This window comes from Sphaerulina musiva (genome assembly GCF_000320565.1).
Source record: "Sphaerulina musiva SO2202 unplaced genomic scaffold SEPMUscaffold_1, whole genome shotgun sequence".
In the NCBI taxonomy this organism is placed as follows: domain Eukaryota; kingdom Fungi; phylum Ascomycota; class Dothideomycetes; order Mycosphaerellales; family Mycosphaerellaceae; genus Sphaerulina; species Sphaerulina musiva.
Genome location: NW_016017383.1, coordinates 4,621,784 through 4,646,639, shown reverse-complemented (window position 1 = coordinate 4,646,639; position 24,856 = coordinate 4,621,784). Strand labels below are relative to the sequence as shown.

The window sequence follows — 24,856 nt, the reverse complement described above, 5'->3', positions numbered from 1 at the left end:
ACCGAGGCTGTGCAGGCTCAAACACGGGAGCTGTCAAAGGAACTATATGTATGTACGTTGTGCTCCAGAGCGAATCGTAATGGCTCGCGGGGCTGCAATGGGCGGAGCGCGGGTCCGCGGCTGGGTCCACTGCCCTAGGTGTCAGGTGAAGAGCAGCTTGCAGCAACAGCAGCTGAGATATCTGGGTGGATACGCCGTTTCGTAGCCAGGATGCAGCCGTCAGCCTTGAGCGAGTTCTCTCTCCATCATTTGTGGATCGCTTGTAGACTTTCCGCCCCTCGCCGATCCAGGCAGAGCAGGTTCGGGTACGATCAAGTATTGTGCGTGGGCAAACCTGGACATGGAGCGTTGTCGCGCGACGCCCAAGGGCACGCATTCGATCATGGAGATACTCGGTGCTCACCCGGAAAAGGTGACTAGGTACCTACCTCTAGGCACCGTACCGCACTGCACGTATGCGAGCGGCTACACTCTACAGGAATTCATGTCATGTATTTGAGTCCGAGTCGGTGACGACGACGACTAGGACCGTCCGTGATGAAGGATGATGATGATGATGATGGGGCGGTCGCGTGCCACGGAAGGAGTGAGCTGAAAGGTGATTAAGGTATCATTTTTCGAATATTGTTGTTGTGACATGTCAACGGGCCCTGTTGGTGATGCGCTTTAACCTATCTGCTTAGTGTGACCAGGATCTGAGGGTTGATACCAACTTCTATACAAGCAAGCCCCTCTCTTCAGTCTCGTTACCCGCTCTCTGCACCCTTGCCTTTCGCGCCCATCTGGCCCAGTCGCTCGTTGTCGTTGTGAAACAGCAGATGCCATGCTGGCAGTAGCGGAGGCGGACAACAACATGCGCAACCAGAGACATGGTTAACTGGTCTCAGCCGCATCCTCTTCCCCCCGACCTGTCGTTCTCTCCCCATACTGTAGGCTGGCCGTGCGGTCTGGAGGCATGCCAACAGTTGTCTCGACGCTGGGAGCCACTGCTACCATCACTTCACTTGCCTTCCTCGGCCTGGTCCTCACCTCTTCAGACTCCTCGCCGGGTGCAAGCTCCAGCAGTCACCGCAACAGCAACAGCAATAACGGCAATCGCGACTCTGCCGCCGATGAGCTACAGCACCACTTGCCAGACGGTCCAACCAGTGGCAAGAACAGCCGTGGCTACATTCCAGGCACTGCGCGTGCTGCCGCCGATATGAGTACCACCACCACCACGACCGTTGAAACGTACATCGCCCGCCACCAACTGTTTGCACCGCTGCCCACTCGACGCGGCGATGGGACGAGGACGCGCTCCAATTCCGCCAACACTCCCATCAACAGACCAGGAAGCAAAAGGCACAGCTACGCAGGTTTCAGCACGACGGGCATGGATCGATCCCTGCGGCGACCGCAGCAGCAAGAGAAGCAGCAGCGTGAAGAATACAGCGGAGCATCTGACACAACGCCAGCCTCTGGTCCCGCAGCCAATGGTGCGTGGCTGCGACGCCTCTCCAGCACACTTACAACTTCACGAGATTCGAGCCGCACTCCCAGCTCTCGATCCCGACCAGACTCTGCTGCCGTCTCGCACTCCAATGCCTCGCTCGCAATCTCTCAGACCCGCTCGCCGACGCCCATTCTCAATGAGAGCACGATATCGCAGCCTGGGAACGCTCTGGGTGCCAACAAGCTGGTCAAACGCAGCGCGTCGTCGAGTAGCGCAAATGGCTCGTCTACCTCGCGCATTCCAGTGTTTCGAAGACCGGCCACGAGTCATCAACGATCCGCGACTCTGCAGAACAGACTTTCCAGTTCAGACAGGAGCAGCCGCATGACATCCCGCAGTGGCGCGGGGGAAACGGGAACACACGCTGCTCACCAGAGATCATACTTCTCGCCACGGATTGTACTTTCCGAGCAGCTTCCAATGTCGAAGCAGCGGGGTTCCACGGGCATTCCCAATCCCATCCGGCGGTTATATGCCGATAGGAAGCATACACCGACACTGATGTCCGCGAGAGAACTGGTCTTTGTGGACGCTGTTGGGGTGGACAATGGTATGAACGAGTTTGAACACAATACGTATTCCTCTGGGCCAGGTGTTGCAAAAAGTACAGCGTCCTCCCCATTTCCAACACCAGTGGCGCATTTTGAAGAAAGCGCGTCTCCGCGACGTTCTTTCTCCATTGGAGATCTTCTTTCCACCGGACCACAACCTCTGTGGAAACGACCCTCAACGAGCAACAGCATCAGACCCTGGTCCTCAAGAACAATCCGTAGACCGAGACCGGCCTCAATGGGCGGGCTCGTCGACACGACTACACGCAACGACTCTGACCGGCCAGCAAAACGTCGCGACCTCACTGATCCCGCATCATCACAGCGGAGTATCTACTCTTCCTCGTCTAGCAACTACACTTTCCAGCCTGACATTACGCACCAAGTGGGTCTCCATCTGAATGGCGAATTGTCCCAAGCACAGAATGCCGTGGAACCGATATCTGCGTCTGCGTCTCTTTCTCGTGCGCAAACACCCGATCAGAACGGCACGCCATTCGATGCTGGTATCACGACAGCAGCAAGGATACCGAGAGGGTCTGCAACGCCATCTGAGATCGCATCAAGTATTGGCTCGGAAAGTGGGCGTCACTCAATAGGTGGAAATAGCACTGATTATCAAAGTGATGTTTACTACGACTCGATTCCAACAAGAACCACGCGCAGCAGTTCGGGACGTAGAGGTCCACCAATTGATACGATTTTTGACGAGTCACCGCCGACCTTCTCATCTGGCCGCAGCACCAGACTTCGGGACTTTCTGAGCGACGGGCATGAGCATAATGAACGATACAGCACGATTGAGGAGGAAGGAAGTGTCGTCAGCACGCCAGTCAGATCCCTCCGTAATAGGAGCATGACTTCCACTCCGTCAGCAAGGCCAGGTGCCATGCAAGTGTTCTCATCCTCTCCACCTGTGATGCGTCTCATGCCGGATGCCGACGACATCGACTGGGAACTTGCGGACGAAGAAAGGCTGGATGGAGGCCGCATTATACAGCAGCGTGCCTCGAATCCTGCCCTGGGTAAACTCCATCCTGGTCAGACGATACCGCCCCGATTTAGTGCCGCGTTGAGACCTGGACACACCCGTTCTGCAAAGTCTACTCCCGACCGCCATGGGTACTCCCCACTCGACAAGCCGAGTCTTTTCGACTGGGCGGAGCCGCAGCCAAGTCCTAGTCATCCCAATTGCTCTCCTCCGCGTCCACGCACCGTGCATGGGAAAAAGGATCAAGACAGCAGGGGGAGTCGGCCGGCTGGACGTCGACCCCCAAGTGGAATGCATGCCCGAAGTCACAGCGTACCAGTCGTGCCTGACTCTGACAGTAAACGCAGCAGCGTAGTAGCAAACAAGTTTGGAACTTGGGGAGTTGGCAGCAAAGGAGTCACGGAAGATTGGAACGATGATTTCGACTTTGAAGAGCCTGCCGGATCCGTTCATGATAAGCTCGAACAGGACTCACGGCGCGTGGATAGTGGCCACGCTATGTTTGTCCCAAAGTCCATACGCGAACAACAACAGAACGTTGTCGCCAACATCAGTCTACTGCGGGAGTGGGGCCTGTTGATTGAAGAGCTGAAAGAACTGCGTGTACGTGCAGTCACATTGAACATGCTCACGGGGCCGTATGCTCAGGCATGGCGGGAGGTTGATGCGATGATTGAGCTCGCCGATCAAGAGAGCGAGGAAGACACACTGGAGCCTCGCCGTACGCCTCCATCCTCGCCGGGTTTTGATGTCACCGCGTTCGAGGACGTTACGCCTGTCAGAGCCAACAGATTGTCCGGGCAAGCGAAGCTCGGCCCGCAAACCTCAGACCCTGATACGTGGTCCGGAAACGATCATGAGCGCAGTCCCAAATTAGTCACACGACCTCGCAAGGACTCGGAGTTGGTCGCACAGAAGGTCATTGCGGCGCTGCAATCGAAGCGGAGTGCAGTAGAATCCCACGCGATTCCAATGCCTGGCGGACATTACAAGAAAGTGCCCTTCGACACCGCTACGCTTCGTCACATAGTACCATATGTGAGTGGTCTGAAACGCAAAGTCAAAGATGCTCTTCGTGAGACTGAAGGTCTCTACACCAGTCCCCAGCGACGAAAGACGGTTGACAACACTGAAACCACTGCACTACGCAGCATCTTCGGTTCCCCCCAAGATGATGATGTAACGAATCGACGACTATCACGACGTAAACAGGCCACCGCGGATAATGATGGACTCGGATTGCCTCTGCCCGATCAGAGTACCAGTCTCACTAATTCTATGGAAAATCTGAGCATACCTTCTCCACCTTGAGCTCATCCATACGGGTAGACGATACGAGACCACTCATGGGATAGCAACTCCCAATTTGTAATACCGGTTATTATTGGCCTCGCAGCCAAGTTTTGCCAGATTTTTTGTTCCACAGCATCAAGGCGCACTGCAGGGCGTTTCCAGAAGATTTCTGAAAAGGGCAAAGGACGGGAAGGAGTCAGATTTTGAGCACGACAGCTGCGACCGAAAGGCGCACTGCAAGCACAGCATATGTATAACAGAGCGGAATGGCCATTCATGGGAGCCAGTGAGCACCTTCTTCTTCGATGAACCAAAAGTGCTTTGGTGAAGGATTCTTGTAACATGCATTTGGTCCACTTTGCGTCTGTTGCATAGCGAGAGAGGATGTAGGTATACCTCTAGCATATGTAAGGTACCAAAGAGAGCGAGCCACGAGGCATACACGTTCAGAGTGAGACGGTTCGTGTTTCCCATTCGTCTTTTAGGTTGAAAGTGACATGGACATGAGATTGACAATCATGGCAAAGGAACCTGGAATGAACATACACAATGTTAGCGGCACCCGTTCCATTCGTCTTGGCAGTGAGTGGGGGCACTCGCATCTGCCGGTGTCCGAGCGTGCGGAGGGGTAGTTCAATGCATATTGCACACTTTTTTCTGTCTTCCTGTGTCTTTCTCTCTCTTTTTCTCTCTACCCACCTACCTCCTTCACTACTTCTCACATCACACCTCTCAACATATTATCCTGTCACAATACCGCAAAGATGGGTGAACCAGCATCGCAGTTCAAGGTTGCAGACATCAACCTCGCGGCCTTTGGCCGACGCGAGATTGAGCTGGCCGAGCAGGAAATGCCTGGCCTTGTCCAGACCCGCGAGAAGTACGCCGCTGAGCAGCCCCTCAAGGGCGCTCGCATCGCCGGTTGCTTGCACATGAGTATGTCTACCACCATTCCACCCCATCTCCCTCCCCCGTCTCGATCCCCACGCGGTGGGGATCCAAAGAGCATTGGTGGCGGGCGAGGACGGGCAGGATACAGAGAGTAGATAAGACCGTGATGAGCTGACAGACCTGGCACAGCCATCCAGACTGCCGTCCTTATCGAGACGCTCAAGGCACTCGGTGCAGAGCTGACCTGGACCTCGTGCAACATCTTCTCCACCCAGGACCACGCCGCTGCCGCCATTGCCGCCAGTGGCACCCCAGTGTTCGCATGGAAGGGCGAGACCGAGGAGGAGTACCAATGGTGCTTGGAGCAGCAGCTGAAGGCTTTCCCATCGGGCAAGCCTCTCAACCTGATTCTCGACGATGGTGGTGATCTCACTGCTCTCGTGCACACCAAGTACCCAGAGATGCTCGAGGGCTGCTACGGTATCTCGGAGGAGACTACCACTGGTGTCCACCACCTGTACAAGATGCTCAAGAACAAAGGCAAGGGCAATGGCCTTCTTGCACCATCCATCAACGTCAACGACTCCGTCACCAAGAGCAAGTTTGACAACCTGTACGGCTGCAGAGAGTCTCTCGTCGATGGCATCAAGCGTGCCACCGATGTCATGATTGCTGGCAAGATTGCTGTCGTCGCTGGATTCGGTGACGTTGGCAAGGGTTGTGCGCAGGCTCTGCACTCCATGGGAGCTCGTGTGCTCGTCACTGAGATTGATCCGATCAACGCACTTCAGGCAGCCATGGCTGGCTACCAAGTCGTCACCATGGAGGACGCTGCTCCTATCTCTCAGATTTTCGTTACCACCACTGGATGCCGCGACATCATCACTGGTAAGCACTTCGAAGTCATGCGTGAGGACGCAATTGTCTGCAACATTGGTCACTTCGACATCGAGATCGACGTTGCGTGGTTGAAGAAGACGGCCAAGGAAGTCGTCAGCATCAAGCCTCAAGTCGACCGTTTCCTCATGCCAAACGGCCGCCACATCATTCTCCTTGCAGAGGGTCGTCTGGTCAACTTGGGTTGTGCCACCGGTCACAGCTCTTTCGTCATGTCCTGCTCCTTCACCAACCAGGTCCTTGCACAGATCATGCTGTACAAGGCTGGCGACAGAGAGTTCGCGACCAAGTACGTCGAGTTTGCACGTGCCATTGAGGGCGAGGCAGACGGCCCAGTCAAGATCCAAGAGGAGGGACAAGTCAAGTCGAGTGTGCCACGCATGCCAATTGGTGTGTACGTGCTGCCGAAGATTCTGGATGAGCAGGTCGCTCTCCTCCATCTGGACCACGTCAACGCGAAGCTCACCAAGATGACCGAGGTACAGGCAGAGTACATGTCTCTGCCGATCGAGGGACCTTTCAAGACGGACATGTACCGCTACTAGAGAGCGTGCACGATGAGGATTTAATGATGTTTATGAGCGATGTTTCAACACTTGTTTCGGACTGCAGAGATACCACTACTCGGGGGGAAAGGGGTTGTCTTTCAACAGGGCATTCAGAGGCCAAAAAAAGTATTGCAAGGCGCTTGGGCGTTCAACAAAGAAAGATTTAGCCAGCAACTAGAAGCTGTCTCACCGGGCCTCACTTCAACTACGAGGCCGGGCGTTGGCTGGATTTGATAGAGTCTTCATATACCCATGGAGACCTGTGCCCGCCACAAGCTGTAACAACAACAATACAAAGAAAGATTTGTGTTTTCGATCAGAGGTTGTTTGCATCATTTCCCAAGTGTCCCAGTGATAACATACGCATGTATAAGTGAAAGTGACGTTCATGTAAGAGAGCAAAGTGCATGCGTCATGGATAGATAGTAGATCAGGTACATGTACCTCCTTGTTAACCTCCTCCCCTCTCTCTCTCCAATGCGGGTACCCCTATGAGGTATGTATGTACATGTATGTACCTATAGTAGATACAGGTTAGGGGGGTACAGTACCTAATAAGATAGCTATCTTGTATACCTAGAGGACAGTACAAGATGAAAAAAAAGATTCTACCTACCTAGTACCTACCTAGTCTTCCTTCCTTACTTCTCTTTCTCCTTTTCGATATATTTGGCCGGGAGAGTAAAAGGTAAGTAAGGTAGGAGGTAGGTAGCCAGTCGGGCAAGCAGGCAAGCAAGCAAGCCAGTAAACAGTGGCTGATACTCGTACTGATGTGGCGGTTGACGTGTCTCACCTCGGTTTTTGCTTGGCAAAAAAAAAAAAAAAAAAAACGAAGTTGTTGTTGTAACCAACATTGAACACAAGGGCGAATCGAGAGGAAGATGTGTTTGACGCTGCACAGCACTGCACTGCCTCCAGGCCTAGTTTTTTCTTTCCTTTCTTTTCCCGCGAACGATCGTGTACAGGAGGAAGATTCATGTTTACCTTATTTCGTATATCCCGTATAACTTCTAAACGAGATCTTTTCTTTTTCTTTTCTTTTTTCTTTTCTTTTTTCATTCATTTGATGACTACCTACCTCCATGTACAATACTACGCCACAAGCAGGTATACGTGGCTTTTCTTGTAGGCAATAAAAAGTATAGATAGGTAGGACACGTTTTTTACTCAGCCTTGGGTGTATATTGAGGAGGCCCTCGGATTTTATCTCGTAGCCACGCATGTGCGTGTTGTGAAGGTATTCCGAGGGAGGGATGTTGTTGTTGTTGTTGTTTATTTCTGATTCTCTGAAGTGTTTGGGTATTCTGAAAGCGAGGAGGGTCGGAAGGTGGATTGAGTGGCGCATGCATAGGTTTGAGTGGGATATGCGAAGATGCGAATATGGATTGTGAGGAATTCGGAACGAGTAGAGTGCCATTATGATAGGAGTTCTTTTGGAGTTGCTTGCTCGCCTTTTGTTTCATTGCTGCTATTGCTGCTATTGCTGCTGCTGCTCCTTGGCAATCGACACTTTGTTGACTTTTCATCACTGCTTGTCCGGTATATGCAGTTAGGAGGTAGTACCCGGTAGTACCGTCTTCACTATTACAGTCCTTACTGGTCCAGTCTGGTCGTACCGCGCCCTACAGGTAAGGATCACCAATGGAGGCTCGGGAGATCCGTCCCCGGTTAGCAACATGAAGATGATTCGTCACGGCAGTGCAAGCCGCTCTTATACGAGCAGAATGCGAGGAACGATCGGATTTCTGCGAGGTACAACCTTTTTTTTTGATGTTTCTCCTCTCCTTCTGCTGCCTTGTACACTTGTACTGTGACGCAGTCGTTGGTGGATGATGATATCGCGTCCTGCTGCTCTTGGGACCAACACAAGCAATTGATGGGCACAGGCATAGGCACAGGCATAGGCAACACCATTCATTGCCCGAGACCAGGGACATGTAGCTACGTACTACGACAACTCCTCTGGTATATTAGGCACGGCCAACTTCCTTTTCCTTATGTCTCTAATTCTCTCATTGATGTCTCTGTCCTGAACGCCTCTCCATTCTCCATTCTCTCTGATGGCTTACGATTCCAGTCTACTTGACGACATTCACAGCGTAAAGGCGACCGATGTCGTCCGGATACAAGTCTACTTCATTGCACTCTATGCTCTATACACGATCGCTTCGGCACTTTATGTGGTCAGTATCCCCACATATCTGGCTGGATCATTCACTTCGGTAAGGTAACAATTGACCATTTGTCTCCCGATAGGCCTTCCTTGGTCCTCTGAGAAAATTCCCGGGGCCAAAGCTTCGAGCCTTGAGCAGATTCCCAGAATTGCTCTCGTTGGCCCAAGGAAACGATGCCAGCGATCAAGTCGCACTGCACGCCAAGTACGGACCGGTGGTGAGAGTGGCACCCAACAAACTGTCGTATGCTGCGGGAGCGCAAGCACACAAAGACATCTATGGCCATCGCAAGCATGGTCAGCCCAGTATCGCAAAAGACCCGTCCTTTTACGTCGCATCTCCCAACGGAGTCCATAACCTGGTCAGCGCCGACGATGCCAACCATGCCCGTCAGAGGAAGGCCTTGTCTCCTGCTTTTGCGGACAAGACATTGAAGGATCTGGAGCCTCTGCTGGGCCATTGGATGAACAAGATGAAAGAGAAGCTTCAGCAAAAGGCAGAAGCCGGCGAAAAGGTGGACATTCTCAAGTACTTCAACTGCACCACCTTCGACATCATGGGCGACTTGGCATTCAGTGAAGACCTTCACATGCTCGAGAATGGCGAATACTCTGCTTGGGTCCAGGCCATCTTCTCCAGTGCCAAGGAAATGGCCAAGCTGCGTGCCTTTAAAATGATTAACTGGTTTACTGAATGGCTCGTCAACACTCTCCTACTGAACAACCCCAATGCGCAGCTGAAGCGGTCGCAATACTGGAACGACTCCAAAGAACGAGCGGATCGCAGGCTTGCAAGCACGCCAGAAAGGCCCGATCTGTGGACCAAGATCTTCGAGAAGAGCAAAGTCGCAGATGGCCTCACCCTCGACGAGTACCACAGCACAGCCTCCATCCTCATGATTGCAGGGACAGAAACGACAGCCACCGCACTTTCAGGCGTCATGTATTACCTGCTGCGCCATCCCCAATACCTCCAAGCACTGAGTCAAGAAATTCGAAGCGCCCACAGCACTGCCGACGACATCACCATGGAGTCCTTACAACACCTCAAGTACCTACATGCAGTTCTGCAAGAGGGACTACGAATCTATCCCCCCCTACCATCAATCCTCCCGCGCATCGCCCCCGAAGGTCTCGTCGTCTGCGGCCAAGTCGTACCCCAAGGCACCATCTTAGGCGTATCTCACCTCGCGACCTATCGATCTGCGGAGCATTTCAAAAACGCATCCGAGTTTCGGCCCGAGCGCTGGCTGGGAGAGGATGTCCAATACCAGGACGATCATCGGGACAGTTTCGAGCCCTTTGCCGTCGGTCCTCGGAATTGCTTGGGGAAAAGTCTTGCGTGGCATGAAATGCGACTGGTTCTCGCGACTGCGATTTTTCATTTTGATTTTACTTTGTGTGAGGAGAGTTTTGAGTGGGATGAGCAGAAGGTGTATGTGTTTTGGGAAAAGAAGGCTCTGTGGTGTAAATTGACTCCGGTGATACGGGATGCGTAAAGAAAAGAGAAAAACAATTGCAATGCTTATGTGGATTGTGGATTGGGTCGGGTACGGGGAACATGTTGTCTTTTTTGGGGGGGGGGGATTTTCTTCCGTTTCAGGAAAAAGAAAAAGAGGAAGAAGAAGAAAAAGTGAACTGACTGTTCTACACATGGCTGTCGATAGAAAATCGCCTAATCTGCTGGCATTCTGACTCGCTCGCGCTTTCTCTCTCTCTCTCTCTCTCTCTCTCCCCCAGCACTACCTTCCCATCCATCCACCCAGTGACCTCCTACCACAAAAAATGTGTACAATCCACACCCCATCATCAGCCCCATCGGCCGGATCCGGAAATACATGAGTATCGGTCCCAAACAAAAAAAACCAACCATCAGGAGTCGGAACCATGATTCCTCCTCCGCCGCGCCAGAAAAAAAAACAAGACGACAAGAACAAACTTTTTTTCAAGGCTTCACAAGCCACCCATATCACTTAGAGAAATGACTTGAAGATGGATGGATCGGATCTCTCGCATACAGAATCCGAAAGCTTTGCATGTGGTCCAATTGATCATTATCATCGTCAAGCAGATTTACCTGAAAGGAAAAAAAGGGTTGGTTGTTTCGATATGGATGCGCCTCCTGAGTTCTGCTTCCCTCCCTCGATCGATGCGCGCGCCGTGGTGTTCTTCTCCTTTGTGGGACTTGGGTTTGTTACACCCATCTCACCTTTTCTTGTGTGATAGGATGGATTTGATGTTTCTTCGTCTACCTTACTAGTACATGGCTCTTCTTGTTCTCTCCCCCTCTCTCTCTTCATGATGATTGTGTGATCTCTTTCTCTCTAACACACACACATACAACTCTCCTTCATCAAATCCTTTCTTCCAGTCTCCTCACTCTTTATATTCATTACGAGATCAAATCACCCATACCTCATCCACTCTCACCCCAATCTTTTCGAATTCCCACATCCATTCTCCCATCCCAACTTCTCAGCTTTTCCTTTTCCGAAAAAAAACCCCCAAACCACGAACCATGCATTCCCCCCATTTCCACCGCCTGGCAGCACCAGTCCTTCTACTCCTACTACAGTTACAGCTCCATCCCCTCTTCACAACAGCAAGCAGTAGTCCCATCGACCACACCCACGACTCGGATAAAACATTATTCCACTTCGTCACTGTAAGTAAAAAGACCTCTCAAAATATAAAAAGAAGTCCCAAGCAAAATCTAACCCTCCCAAATAGCGTCCCGACCTCAAAGCCCCCCGCTGGAACATCCAAATCTCCCCCTCCTCCTCCTCTAGAGAAGAAGGCCTCACACCCGGCTACTGGTTCCTCGCCCCCTTTTCCCACCTCGACCAAATTTCCCCTGCGAACGGCTGGGTCGGACCGCACATTTACGATAACTCGGGAGAATTGGTGTGGAGTGGAGTGGGGGTTTCGAGGGGGTGGGATGTGCTGGATTTTAGGAGGAGTTTTGTGAAACAAGAGAAAAAAGAGAAAAGGGGAGAGGAGGAAGGAGAGGGGAAGGGAAAGGGGGAGGGGGCGTTTTTGACGTTTTTGGTGCAAAAGACGGGTGAGGCGGTGGTTTTGGATGAAATGTATCAGGTGAGGGAGAGGAGGAAGGTGGGTAAGGGAGGAGGGAATTTTAATTCGCATGAGTTGCATTTTTTGGGGGATGGGGATGATGGAGATGATGATGGGACGAAAGTGGTAGTAATGCACGAAACCCATCGCACAGTCCCCTCCGAAGAAATTCGCGGATTATCATCTTCTTCGATGAACGAAACGACGAGTCCATGCAAAGTCCAATGGGACGGCTTCCGCGTCCTCAACACCCTAACGTGGGAAACAATTTTCGAATGGAATTCCTACAACCACGTCAAATTGACAGAAAGCACATTCCTCGACGGCGGAATCGAATCCCTCTGCTCCAACCCCTGGCCATGGGATGCCATGCACATGAACGCCGTGGACATGAATCCTCACGGAGACTATTATCTCTCGGCACGACACACGGATACGATTTATAAAATTTCGGGAAGAGATGGACGTGTGATTTGGAGACTTAATGGGCGAGATAGTTTGTGGAATGATTTTGTTATGGGAGAGGATTTTACGACGGGGGGAAGTTTGAGGTTCTCGAGGCAACATCATGTCAGATGGCGTGGGGAGAATGGGACGCATGAGTTTATTTCGATTTTGGATAATGCGAAAGGGACGGATATGCAGCCTGCTACGGGTGAGAATTCGAGGGCGATTGTTCTTGCTCTGCATACGGCTGGGGAAAATAGCTCTTCTTCTTCTTCCTCCTCCAAGATGACAGCATCCCTCATCTCCTCCATCAACCACCCCAACGGCAAAGGCTCCTACGCGCCCCGAAGAGGCAACTACCAATTCCTCGGAACCCAACAACTTTCCAACAACTCCTCCTCCTCCTCCTCCTCCTCCTCCTCCTCAAATTCCTGGATCAGTTGGTCCGAAGAAGCCCTCCACACCGAACATTTCCCCAACGGCAGCATCGCATTACAAGCAAGCCTCCACGCCAATTGGTTGGGAACCTATCGCAGTTATAAATTCCCTTGGAGAGGAATCCCAAAGGAAAAACCTGTTGTGCATTCTGTGGGGTATTTGGGAGGAGGAGGGAAGAAAAAAAAGGAGAGAAATGGTCATCATTATCATCATCATTACCACAACGACAACAACTCTTCTTCCTCTTCTCCATCCTCTACAAATACCACCACCAGTACAAGTACAACAACAACAACAACAACAATAATCCACGTCTCCCAAAACGGCGCCACAGAAATTTCGCATTGGAAACTCTACAAAACCATCCCATCAGGCAATTTTCGACTGTTCCTCTGTGAGCGACCTCGTCAAGGCTTTGAGACGCAATTGGCTTGGAAAGGGTTTGCTTCGTATGTGATTGTGGAAGCGGTGGATTTCGAGGGAAAGGTTTTGGCGACTTCGGAGGTGGTGGAGACGAAGAAGTTGATAGGTAAAGATGATGGGGATGGGGATGGGGATGATGATGAGATGGATGAGGAGGGGTTGGTGATGAGTGGGGAGGTGGCGGAGGAGGTTTGGTGGGTGCAGGAGAAGGAGAGGGAGGAGAGGGAGGGGGAGGAGGAGAGAAGAAAGGGGGAAGAGGAAAAGTCGCTTGGCAAGGGGGAAAGAAATGAGGGGAGTGGTTGGTGGTGGTGGTTGAGTGGCGCACTTTCGATGGTTTCCGACGAGGCTGATTCTACTTCTACGAAGCAGCAGGAGCAGCAGCAACTCCAACTTCTAGCAGCAGGGAGAAGAGATTGTGTGTTTGCTTTCGCAGGAGGGATTCTCGTTGCGGCGATGCTGGTTTGCGTGTTTGGTGTGATCCGGCTGAGGAGAGGTCGACAGCGACAGGTGCAGTTTTATCAGGCGTTAGGGAAAGATGAAGATGAAGATGAAGAGTGAATGCGCACTTCCCCTCTTCCATCTCATCGTGAGTCTTTCTTCACATGACGAACGACGACAGCAATAGTACACCGTCGTTCTTCTTCCACATCATATTAGTAGATACTACCATCCTCCTCACCCCTTCAAAGAAGAATTCAAATCCTCTCCCTTCTCCATCCTCTCCCTAATCACCTTCGTACACTCAACCAATCGATCCACCGCCTCCAACAATTCCTCCTTCTCCATCCACGCCCAACACAAACGCATACAATACGCAAACCCACCATCCCTCTCCGCCCTCTGCAAACTCCCCTGATCCCCCGCCACAACAAACATGTGTCCAAACGCGATGCGAAGATTAAACTCCTTCAACGCAATCGCAGCGAAAGTTTTGGCAAAGACGCCATGGGTGATGAAGATGGCTGGTAGACGGAGATAGGTGAAAAACCCGCCTGCGAGGCCCGAGTTGTGGCTGGACAGGTCGAGTTCGTAGCCGAGAGGGATGAGGTGTTGGTGGAAAGCGGTCAGGAGGGAGTGGTAGCGTTGTTGGTATTCGGGGACGACGATGTCGCGGATGTGGTTTTGGAGGCTGCCGGTGCGGAGGGTATGTTCGACGATGGTGGAGGCGAAATGGGTGGGGTTGCCGCCGGAGGTGGTAGAGCCTCTGTTTGAGGGTTAAGTATATGTGAACTATATTAGTGATTCATGCTGGTGGAGGTTTTTTTATTGCTTACATGCTTCCCAGTTGAGAGGCAAATTCTGGCTGAGCTTCGACCCAGCCGACTCGAATTCCCGGACCGATGATCTTGGAGAAGGAGCCGTTACTGATGGCGTTTCCGTAGAGGCTGGTGCCAGGAAGTGTTCGATCTACATCGACGAGTCGTGGAGGTAGCGGGTTAGGGGTGCTATTCACACTGGGATCGTGGGGAGACCAGTGTAGAAAGTCATATACATCGTCCGAGACCAGCTACAACAGTGACAGGCTCGAAAGTAAGCAAGCGGCTTTGGGAATATTCTACCTTGTTGGAACTCACTCACCAGAATATCAAACTCTCGAGCAAGCTTGACGAGTTCTTGCCTCACCCACAGGGGCATCGTCTTTGCACTAGGGTTCATAAACGTAGTCGTGCAATATAAAATATACTTGTAAATATGCGGATATTGCGGTCCAGTCTTTGCAAGAGGCTGATCCGGCCAATCCGTCTCGCTCTCGACCTGTGAGAAGAAAGAAGAAAAAAAAAAGATCAGTCAATAAATGAGAAGGAAAAAAAATAAGGCATCCTCAAACACCACCACCTTACCTTACTCAACTCATCCAACAAAAACTCCAAATCCACACAATCCTCCCCCTCCCCTTCCGGAATTCCTCGCAACCTCCCCCGAAACCCCCCATCCTCAAAAATCGGACAAGCCAAAAAATACGTCGGCTCAATCATAAAAATCCTCCGCGTATAACTCGGATCCGCAAATTTGAGCACCACGCTACTCAGAGCTGCTGAAGCGCCATTCGTGACACAAATTCGAGATGCGTCAATACCAGAAGAAGAAGCCGCCGCCGACGCTGCTGCTGTTGTTGTTGTTGTTGCATCTCGAGGATGAGGCGATATTTGGGAAGAATAAATCTCATCCATAAGCCACTGCGCAATGGATTCTCTCAAGGGAGCATATCCCATGCCGGGGCCATAGAGGAGAATTTCGGACATGTCTTGTGTGGGAGCGAGAACTTTTTGGGCGCTGTGGAAGAGGGGTTGGCGGGCACAGAGGCGCGTGGAGGGCCAGCCTCGTTGGAAATTTAAGTGTTGGGGAGGGGATTTCTTGGACATGGTGGTGGTGGTGATGGTGGTGAATGGTTTGGTGTTGTTGTTGTTGTTGTCCGTTGTTGAACCAGGAGGTAGGGTACATACCTTAGGTAGTTCACTACATTACGCACTTCGCGAGACTTGGCTACCTACCTACTGCCACGTGCTTAGGCGAGCTATGCTTGCTTGCCCGTACCCGATATCTTTATACCTGAACTTTTCCTCCCAAAAACTATCAAAGCTATTATCATTTATTATATCTACTTGTACCTAAAATCGTTTTCAAATTATAACGACGAGCTGTGTCTTTCTTGTCATCTACTAGACTTATATCTCTATCGTGCGATGCCAAAGCTCCCGGGAATAAAATGGTGATAGGCAGACATACTTGTTAGGTCTATTTATTCCCTGCTATATTCACCTACGTTGGCCGATAGCGATATTATGCGGAAGAGGGGACTTGAAAGATGCGTTGTTTTTTATATCATGACAGAGTAGAGATAATTACTGATATCGTAGAGTGCAAAAGAATGCTTCTATCTACTACGAGATCCTTTCCACTGCACCACATCACAGTGCAATATTAGATTCCGCGAAAAGCTGATCAAAGCCATAATCCGCGCCCCCACTATCTCCGTATAATAACAACACATTCTCCCAATCGGTCGTCGGCATGGTACTGCTGTTGTTACTACTACTACTAGTATCACCGAGGAGCTGATTTGAACCATGCGGAACAACTACCACTGGTGGTGTTATCGGTGCTGATGTAGAATTTCTCGTGTACTCCTCGAATGCTTGTGTATCTGGCTGTAACGTCGTATGGAGGGCAGATTGCGAAACGAGAAATGAAGTATAGTTCGTAAACCAGTCTTTCATAGCAGGTCCCGTCTGCATGATGCGAGAAGGCCCACAGCGTTCATCTACGAGTTTCACTCGGGCGCCAGTGGTAGTTAGCATGTCCGCGTACACGGGCAAGGCTACAATCGAGCTGTCGATGACGGAGCCGAGAGTGTTGCCAGGCATCGTCACGGCGATGTGCAGCTTTGCGAGGATGTAGAGCGAGTATGCAGCCCGCGTGGCATATACCTAGATTTCGAGGAGTGGAAAGGTAAGTAAGGTACATAGGTGTGAACAAGAGGATTTACCTTGAAACCTGCAATCTTGTAACTTACTAAACTTGGCGACGCAATCAGGGTCAAAGTGTCCAAACTCGTGTAAAGTGACAACACTGCTTGAACAGCAGCCGTCAGCTCGTAGACGGCCGTAATATGGTCTTGCGTGATAACCGGGATCGGAAAGTCAGACAAGGACAGTCGTTCTGCCATATAAGGCGCAGAGAAGCTTTCCTTGTTCGTCGACGTGTGTAAAACCGTCTCATGCATGTATGCTGTCGCAACGTGCTCCCAGAACAGCAGCAATGGCGATCGGAGATCCTGTGGAATTGCCATTTTCCAGTTCAAAATCTTGTTTCTGCAAGTCTGCACTCTATTTCTCGTTGCAGGCTCAGAGACATCGTGGCAATACGATAAGTTGCTGAATTCCATCTGCTCAGCCACCTCTTCGCAAAGTCGTTCGGCTCGGATGTACTGCGCGAGCCATCGATCGGATGACTCGTTGACTGGCGAGTATTGCAGCATCAGACGAGCTTGTTCATGTTGCTCCGTCCATACCACTGTGATTGGCTTCCTCATGAGAATCGACATTGATGCAGAGAGGATGTGACAGCCTAGCCATGCCCGCCAACTCTCGACTGCTTCGCACGATTCGGCGTCGAGGCTCAGCCCTTTGCCAAGAGGAGCAAGTGGCCCAGTCCCGTTCAGGTCATTGGCAAGACCAGAAGCAAGATCAATGAGCTGATAGACCGCAGCACGTCTGTGATGTTTTGGCGATCTATACCACAGACATGAGATCTGGATCGCTTGTACCAGCTCGAGCGCCTCCTCGCCGGGTGCTACAGCCCTTGAGGAAAGGCCATCCAAAAGTAGCTGGGCAATGTGCTCTTGTTCGTCCAGGGATAGAAAACCAGGACTGGCGGCGTACAGGCAGGCCAATAGCAGTATTCTTTTGTTAGCTCTCAAGCTTTGTAATGTATTATCCACTGGGAGTAGGACTACAGGGAAGAGGGGCACGATTTCGGCCTCGTAGCGAAATATTGTACGCTCCTGGAGTTCATATGAGAGCACTCGATCCAGTTTTTGGATATCTGACATGTCTGCGTCACTTGGCTCGGGGAAAGCGATGCTGGCCGCATCTTGACGCTCCTCCAACCTTCGCTTCTTGGCCGCTGTCTGCGAAGAGGGAGCTGTTGCAACAGCATCACCGGAAGCATCGCTCCTCGATGGCTCAGCTGATATTTGGATTCGTTGACTCTCGAGGAGTCGGGTCAGCGTAGCGACTTGTGCTTCAAGCTCAGCCACACGATCCTTCTGACGCTTTGGCAGCGTCAACACGCATTCCTTATTGAGTCTTACGCATCTTTCACAAGGTGGCACCGCTTTTTCGGATGCTTGCCCCAGGGAACACCTTTGATGTGAGTCAGTCACATTAGCCATCAACAGACACTCCATTTCAGTATATCGAAGCCTGTTACCTGATCTTGATCTTCGAGCAGGCCTCGCACGCTCTCCCTCTTTTTTGTGGTGCCGATGGTATGGCATCGTGGGCATCCCCTGGGGCAGAATTGGACTCCATATGATGTCCTGGTCTGAACAGGCTGTATTGAGCATGCAGGATTGGATGGTGTGGAAGTCAGAATGCGCTTCTATGGCATCAACGAGTGATCAACTTCCCAGCCAATCACATGATACATGTATCTGCAGACTATGAACATCCTTATATAGAGAGAACGACAGGAACGACAGCCGGGAGGGAGCAAAGTCGCAGAAAAGCGAGTAATGTTAAGTAAATATAGTTTCAATACCGGAATAGGTTATACAGTTCTTTTGAAGGTCCGTAGGATCAGACTTCGTCTCACGGGTTACCGTATGTTTGAAAGTCACGTGTCAACGCTGAGTAATCAAGCAGAGAGTCGATGAAGAGTCGAAGACAGTGAAGATATCAACCGCAATTGGACCAACAAGGAAATGCCTACCCACACGTACTAGCATACTCCGATCTGGTTGGCGGCCGGCGCCAGTCCTTCGCTGTACTGGCGAAACCTCGACAGAAACTTTCCTCTGGCCGAAATCCGTCTGCCACCCTCGCATCATGGCGCAATCCTTTCCCGTGAGTACCTTATATCTCGTCCGACGCTCGAGGAAAGTTACACCTCTTCCCAGTGCCATTATCTCCATCATCCTGCATCCGCATAATCAAGCTCGAGCTGCATTTGAGACTGATCCTTGGGGCTCCGGATGGCCCAGGGAGCTGATATCCTCCAAGATCTCGGTTGCGCTGGTGTATGTCGAGTTCCAGCAACGCCAGATGATCTTCTCCACGCCACCGGCATGCATATCGACTGGAAACTCCCCCCTGCTATATTTGCCCTCTATTTCAACTTCATCGCGAACAGCATCTAGCTCTGGGTATGGCGGATGACCATACCAGACATGGTATAACAACGTTCCAAATGCAAATATGTCCATTTGAGTTGACAAGTCGTCATCTGGTCCCGGCCCTGGAAGACGCGACCTGGCGTTGTTCTCGGCAGTCGCTGGAATCTTGACATTCCCGTCAGAATCATTGAGCTGTCCTTGAAGATCGCCAATCTTTGCTGTCCAGTCAGATGTTACGAATACATTTTGAGTATTGAGATCGCCGTGGATATAGTTTCGACTGTGAAGATAGACAAGCCCTCGAGCGACCTGCTCTCCAATAGCTATCTTCTGGCCTTCGTTCAGGTCGCCGACCACATCACACAGAGCTCCTTTCTCGCAGTACTCTAGAACGAGTCCGTCATCGCTCATATCTTTGAACGTAACTAAATTCTCATGTCGGCCAAGGTAACGGTAGCGGTAGGCCTCCTCTTGCAGGGCATTCATCGACTCCCGGTCATTAGGGTAATATGGATACTTGAGCACAGAACATCCATCTTCCATGAGGCCAATGAAACTTGAGGTGAACGCGAGCATATCTCGGACGCCCTGAGGTCTCCAGTCTACGATAACCGTGGCGCGGCCCGCTCGCGAGGCTTCTATGGCGTTCATCGCACCAATGTAGCGGGAAAGAATGCTCAACTGGAGATATACTTGACTGATGTAAGTGCCAGGTACGCGCGGGTACATCCCAGCTCTTAGTATATGCCACTAGCGTCGGCTACTTACTGTGCCTCAGCTCGCCAGGCTCTAGGAACGCCCACACCGCTCATTCCGGCAAGATGCAGCTCACCAGGTCAGGGAGAGCGGCTCAAGAAGTCCCTTAGGACGCAGTGGCAAAGACGTTGAGCGGAGACTATCCGAGTTGGTGATAGAAGCGAGATTCAGCATGTCAGGAATTGGCATGAATTGGACCTTCACCTCCCTGTACAAATGTTCGGAAGGGTCTGATATAGCTCTAAGCGCCGGGCTTAGACGCGGGGCCGAGCCGAGCCTCCCGAGCGACGCCCTTGCTGCGACCTCCTACCTCCTAGGAGGTAGGAGGTAACTCCACAAGGCCATCGCGAATCTTCTTTTAGCTATCCAGCTTCATGTATTGCCTCCGGCTGTGAGCCAGTGCATCAGCCACATGGGCCCTCTACTGCCATGGATTACTCGCCAAAACAATAATCCTGTCATCAAGACCTTCTTTGATGCAGAAGGCAACTGGATTGCAGAGCCGCCGATCCCAGAGGCATCACTGCAGGATTTTGTGACTCCAATTATCTGCCATGAGTGGCTAGCAGGACCAGAACCTGACAGCGCGAATGAACAATAAGAGCCCCGGCATCGCATCGTTCTTGCAATAGCAGGACCCACAAGACAGGTTGCATACCTCTCATGTTGTGCATACGGCATCTCCATACTCAGTACTACATGACCCAGCTTTGTTTGATGTAAAAGAAGGTGGTAGCGGCCGCTGGGCTGACTTGGAATGTCGACCGTAAAGCTGACGCTGACCAGAAACCTACTCGCGAAGGTTGACATAAATCGGAAAGGTTTACAAGACTTATGTCTCTCGAAAGAGAGTTGGCTCTGAAATTATGACCGAGTATTCCCGCTGCAGAAGAAGTGAAGAGAAACAATCGCAGCACGGCTGTCCCGGCACACAATGCGTCTCTCGACAAAGGGACAGACGTTACTCAACAAATCCCTCTAGCTACATCCTAGCGCTTAGTATGTGCCACTAGCAGCACTTCGGCTAGCAGCACTCTCTGTGCCTCACCTCGCCATACCATTTCCAACGCTTGGTTGTCCAGATCTTCGAATGTACACGGGATCCAACTTCGTCTCCTAATCTGTCAGAACTCACTGTTTTTGGGCTAAGCCAGACTGCTTAGACCGCTTTGTATAATGTACCTTTCTCATATACATATCGAACGGCCCTCTCATTACGGCCACATTTCTGCAACATACTGATGACCTACGTCAGTAATACGTGTGTTCTCTGTGCCCCCGAGGTCCTTATCGGAAGTTCATCAAGCCCGCCCGTAATCCACTATAGATTGACCGTGCCGCGTCGGATCATTATCGGCATGTCAATACCGTGTGATGCTGCGCATAATCGCCTCGGTTGGCCCATAGCTGCCTAGAGCTTCCTGGCGCTAAGGAGCCACGACTGTACGGGCGGCACAGTACTGTGCCTCGCTCTGCCTTGTGACGGTCAACACAGCTGCACAGGTCGGCGCTGTCGCTAGCGACAGATCCTCGTTTGATCCTTTTGATATCAGCTAGGCGGCAGGAGAGATATTACTGGCTAATGCCTTGAACATCAGCCAGGCCGCCAGGTCGCTGATGCCTGGAAAAGTGGAAGGTCGCAATGGTATAAAAGCTGTGAGAACCGTCAAAGACTGAAAACTATTACCTCTCGCACCATCCAAGATCACCAGACCGATATCACTGCTGACAAGTCTCCGTGCATCGTCAGTTCTCAAAGAGACCCCATCAAGGTACGTGCAGCACAAAGCACTGTCTTGAGTGTCTTTTCGAAGCTTACCTTGTATCGGACAGTACCACCTACCAGGACAATATGTCGTCTAGCAACACAGGGACCAACTCGGGGTCTGGCAGCAGCAGCGGCGGCGGCAACAACAGCGGCAATAACAGCGGCAATAACGGCGGGAATGGCCATGCAGGGGCAGGCAGCCAGAACGGGGGTGGATCGTCCAGTGCTGGCTCCAGTAACGCCAACACTGCCAATTCCAGCCAGAGACGCATGTCGGATAGAACGATGAAGCAGCTCATCAGCTCAGGAGAAAATTGCCAAAGAGTCAGGGGCATGATCCCAAAATGATTGGGAAGCATCTGGCTCAGTCAATAGGAGGTAGAAGCGAGATTCAGCATGCCAGAAATTTGCTACCTCGCCGATAGGCTACGAGGTAGGAGGTACATGTAGGTACATGTAGGAGGTACATGTACGTAGCATGAATTGGGGCTAGCAAGCTAGGTGGTATAACTCCGGCGCGGACGGCTAGGGCCGGGCCGGGCTGGACCGAGCCAATTTAACATTCAACACTGTCTCTGCGACTTTCAAACCATTTCCCCCAACAAGACCCATTACGAATCCCCAATTCATTTCCATTGCAATAGTTTCAAAATCTTCAAAATGACCGATGTCGTTATACAGACCCGCAAAGGGCCCCTCACAGAAGCACAAGCACTCCAAAGTGATATGGACATGATCCCTGCGCTATGTCAATTGGATCCCTTGTTCGACTTCCGTGAGCATCTCGATTCACGTCGCGCACAGATTGAGCGCCTTGTTTCCCGCCATTTGGGCATCCCGAAAAATCACGTTGTCCTCGGTGTCGAACGGGAATGGATATCTGGCAGCTTCAATATTTGTCTCCCAGTGCACATCGATAACAGCAGAAAGCCCAGTCTTCCCCGAAAAGCAATGGTTCGATTCCCTCTTCTGTTCAATATTGGCGAGTCCTTCTCGCCAGGGAGTGCCGACGAAAAACTGCGCTGCGAAGCCGCCACATACATCTGGCTTCGAGAAAACTGTCCTGATGTTCCCATACCTCGCCTGCTTGCCATGGGCTTTCCAGGAGCACAATCGGTACCGTTCACACTATGACCATGCTGAATACTTTTTCGATCGCTAACGATCATAAAAGTTCACAGCCGTGGAGAACGAATCGACATTGAACCGAATACGTTGGCTACTGCGGCGCGGCGTATCATGGTGGCGTGGCGAAATGCTCGCTCCGTTCTTTGCTCACCGCCGCGATCAACTTGCAGATCTTGGGTACTTACTAATCGAATACGTTCAAGATGGAGAGATGCTATGGCGGAGTTGGCAGGACCACCGCCATGATGAACACCGCCGAAGTAATCTCTATCGAAGTCTTGCTAAAATCATGCTCGATCTCGCCCAGGTACCACAACCTCGAATTGGTTCCTGGACAATGAATGATAATGGCGTGCTTTCGCTCACAAACCGTCCGCTCTCGGATCTGACCTTCTTCTGGAACAGACACCAGGTCCCGACGGGCATACCACGGGTACGTGACTTTGCAGCAGGGTCTATCGCAGTCGCGCAGGCTCCTTGTTGCGGAGCGCTCCTCGCTTTCATGCCAAGATGAGATCGGTCACAACACGCAGGCGGAAATCACGGCTAACGTGCTCATGTGTTAGGATCTCACGTATACCTCTACCGAGCCATACGTTCATGATAGGCTTGCGTACCAAGATCTTCGTATGCGCCACCAGCCTAATGCCATTCTCAGTGAAGCGGACGGCCTCTATCAACTATCTGCCTTGTCAGCTTTACGCATTATGCTTCCACGATTCTGGGACCAGAATTCGCGAAATGGCCCTTTCGTGTTCTCCTTCAACGACCTTCACCAGAGTAACATCTTTGTCGATGAAGATTGGAATGTTACCAGCATCATTGACCTCGAGTTTGCCTGTGTGCAGCCGATACAGATGACATGTATTCCAACCTGGCTCAATGGCCGCGGTGTCGATGAACAGGAGGGTCCCGATCTGGAAGATTACTCACAGCTCTATCACCACTTCGTCGCGATTCTCGAAGCCGAGGAGAAATCTCGCCGTCTGTCACACACGTACAGTCATCAACTGCGAGAGGATTGGAAGACCGGCAGGTTGTGGTATATCAAGGCATTGGACAGCTTGAATGGCTTTCCTGCTATCGTCGAACAGCACTTGCGCCCCAAATTTTTCGAAAAGTTCGATTGGAAGATCGATGGACTGGCACTGGCACGACTGTGGGATGAAAATGTGCTGGATTTTATTAACAAAAAAATCGAGGATCGTGACCAGTATGAAGTGCGAATCAAGGAAATGTTCGCCAAAGCTGGAAGAGCTCAACAGGTTGAAGGCTAAGTTTTGGTGGGTCCCCTTGGCCGCCAAATTGGAGAGTACCGACAACCGCAATGGAAACCACCACAACCATCCCAATCCGCTGTCAGAAGGAAGCAATTTCATTGTAGGATCCGGATATCCTCGTTGATCTCCGAATACCCACCTACCCCAAAAAATTGCATCCGATACAATCGCCACCACTCACATATAACACTCCCCTCGTACACCACGCAGACCTTCAAAACCTTGCCTTACCTACCTCATCATCCCAGCCCAGCCCGACCACCGGCCAAAAGAACAGGAGGGCAACGAAACGAAACGAGCGACAGACCATCTCGCAGCTCCCACCAAAAGAGAAACAGAAAACCTGTTCAAAATGAAACAAAAAAATCTCAATTACCTTATATTTCTCAAATCATGCATCGCGGGCTTGTGTGAGCAGCAGCACCTGCGTGGCTACCTTACCTTACCCACCTATTCTTCACTAGGGTACCTAGGTACCTGAACTTACCGTACCTACTTGGTTGGGCACGCCCGAGTTCGAAGCATGAAGCATGCATGCATGCATGATGGGATCGATTCATCGCGAATCTGGCTGGGCTTTCAAGTTTTCAGAACTACCTAGCAGGACCTATGTACCCAGCGCGACTCTGGGCGCTGACGACTCAAGAGGCCGAAGGAAGAAGCCCCAATTGACGCAAATCAGCCGTCACAGGAGTCCGAGTACTGTAAGGTGCTTTGCGAAATATAACCTAATCACGAGCAGTATCAGGATCAGGATCAGAAAAGAGAGAGAGAGAGAGAGAGAGAGAGAGAGAGAGAGAGAGAGAGAGAGAGAGAGAGAGAGAGAGAGAGAGAGAGAGAGAGAGAGAGAGAGAGAGAGAGAGAGAGAG

General features: G+C 51.3%; 10 protein-coding genes across 10 annotated transcripts; 6 read left to right on the top strand and 4 right to left on the bottom strand.

The window, feature by feature from the left end:
• The first annotated feature begins 790 nt into the window (after positions 1-790).
• On the top strand, positions 791-4,780 carry SEPMUDRAFT_146797 (uncharacterized protein). Its single transcript, XM_016903872.1, has one exon. The coding sequence runs from the start codon at positions 956-958 to the stop codon at positions 4,346-4,348; it is 3,393 nt and encodes a 1,130-aa protein (XP_016766003.1). The 5' UTR covers positions 791-955; the 3' UTR covers positions 4,349-4,780.
• A 260-nt stretch (positions 4,781-5,040) lies between these two features.
• On the top strand, positions 5,041-6,981 carry SEPMUDRAFT_146796 (adenosylhomocysteinase A). Its single transcript, XM_016903871.1, has 2 exons — positions 5,041-5,266; positions 5,411-6,981. The coding sequence occupies exons 1-2, from the start codon at positions 5,095-5,097 to the stop codon at positions 6,661-6,663; spliced, it is 1,425 nt and encodes a 474-aa protein (XP_016766002.1). The 5' UTR covers positions 5,041-5,094; the 3' UTR covers positions 6,664-6,981.
• A 1,745-nt stretch (positions 6,982-8,726) lies between these two features.
• Positions 8,727-10,338, top strand: SEPMUDRAFT_130542 (cytochrome P450; the record flags this gene model as incomplete). The annotated part of the gene is made up of 2 exons (XM_016902362.1): positions 8,727-8,849; positions 8,923-10,338. 2 exons carry the CDS (start codon positions 8,727-8,729, stop codon positions 10,336-10,338), a joined length of 1,539 nt encoding a protein of 512 aa, XP_016766001.1.
• A 282-nt stretch (positions 10,339-10,620) lies between these two features.
• On the bottom strand, positions 10,621-11,139 carry SEPMUDRAFT_146795 (uncharacterized protein; the record flags this gene model as incomplete). The annotated part of the gene is made up of 2 exons (XM_016903870.1): positions 10,621-10,976; positions 11,092-11,139. The coding sequence occupies 2 exons, from the start codon at positions 11,137-11,139 to the stop codon at positions 10,809-10,811; spliced, it is 216 nt and encodes a 71-aa protein (XP_016766000.1). The 3' UTR covers positions 10,621-10,808.
• A 218-nt stretch (positions 11,140-11,357) lies between these two features.
• On the top strand, positions 11,358-14,214 carry SEPMUDRAFT_153714 (uncharacterized protein; the record flags this gene model as incomplete). Its single annotated transcript, XM_016907523.1, has 2 exons — positions 11,358-11,504; positions 11,570-14,214. 2 exons carry the CDS (start codon positions 11,358-11,360, stop codon positions 13,775-13,777), a joined length of 2,355 nt encoding a protein of 784 aa, XP_016765999.1. The 3' UTR covers positions 13,778-14,214.
• On the bottom strand, positions 13,895-15,582 carry SEPMUDRAFT_32911 (PLP-dependent transferase; the record flags this gene model as incomplete). Its single annotated transcript, XM_016908518.1, has 4 exons — positions 13,895-14,423; positions 14,494-14,726; positions 14,798-14,962; positions 15,061-15,582. The coding sequence occupies 4 exons, from the start codon at positions 15,580-15,582 to the stop codon at positions 13,895-13,897; spliced, it is 1,449 nt and encodes a 482-aa protein (XP_016765998.1).
• Positions 15,583-16,039: 457 nt separating this feature from the next.
• Positions 16,040-18,433, bottom strand: SEPMUDRAFT_146793 (cercosporin resistance protein). Its single transcript, XM_016903869.1, has 3 exons — positions 18,152-18,433; positions 16,734-18,084; positions 16,040-16,647 (listed from the first exon to the last, which is right to left on the bottom strand). The coding sequence occupies exons 1-3, from the start codon at positions 18,250-18,252 to the stop codon at positions 16,129-16,131; spliced, it is 1,971 nt and encodes a 656-aa protein (XP_016765997.1). The 5' UTR covers positions 18,253-18,433; the 3' UTR covers positions 16,040-16,128.
• Positions 18,434-18,502: 69 nt separating this feature from the next.
• On the bottom strand, positions 18,503-19,742 carry SEPMUDRAFT_146792 (kinase-like protein). Its single transcript, XM_016903868.1, has one exon. It carries the CDS (start codon positions 19,704-19,706, stop codon positions 18,873-18,875), a length of 834 nt encoding a protein of 277 aa, XP_016765996.1. The 5' UTR covers positions 19,707-19,742; the 3' UTR covers positions 18,503-18,872.
• Positions 19,743-21,434: 1,692 nt separating this feature from the next.
• SEPMUDRAFT_146791 (uncharacterized protein) lies at positions 21,435-22,199 on the top strand. The gene is made up of 2 exons (XM_016903867.1): positions 21,435-21,583; positions 21,645-22,199. The coding sequence occupies exon 2, from the start codon at positions 21,664-21,666 to the stop codon at positions 21,925-21,927; it is 264 nt and encodes an 87-aa protein (XP_016765995.1). The 5' UTR covers positions 21,435-21,583; positions 21,645-21,663; the 3' UTR covers positions 21,928-22,199.
• On the top strand, positions 22,191-24,856 carry SEPMUDRAFT_146789 (uncharacterized protein). Its single transcript, XM_016903866.1, has 3 exons — positions 22,191-22,695; positions 22,754-23,140; positions 23,274-24,856. The coding sequence occupies exons 1-3, from the start codon at positions 22,240-22,242 to the stop codon at positions 23,982-23,984; spliced, it is 1,554 nt and encodes a 517-aa protein (XP_016765994.1). The 5' UTR covers positions 22,191-22,239; the 3' UTR covers positions 23,985-24,856.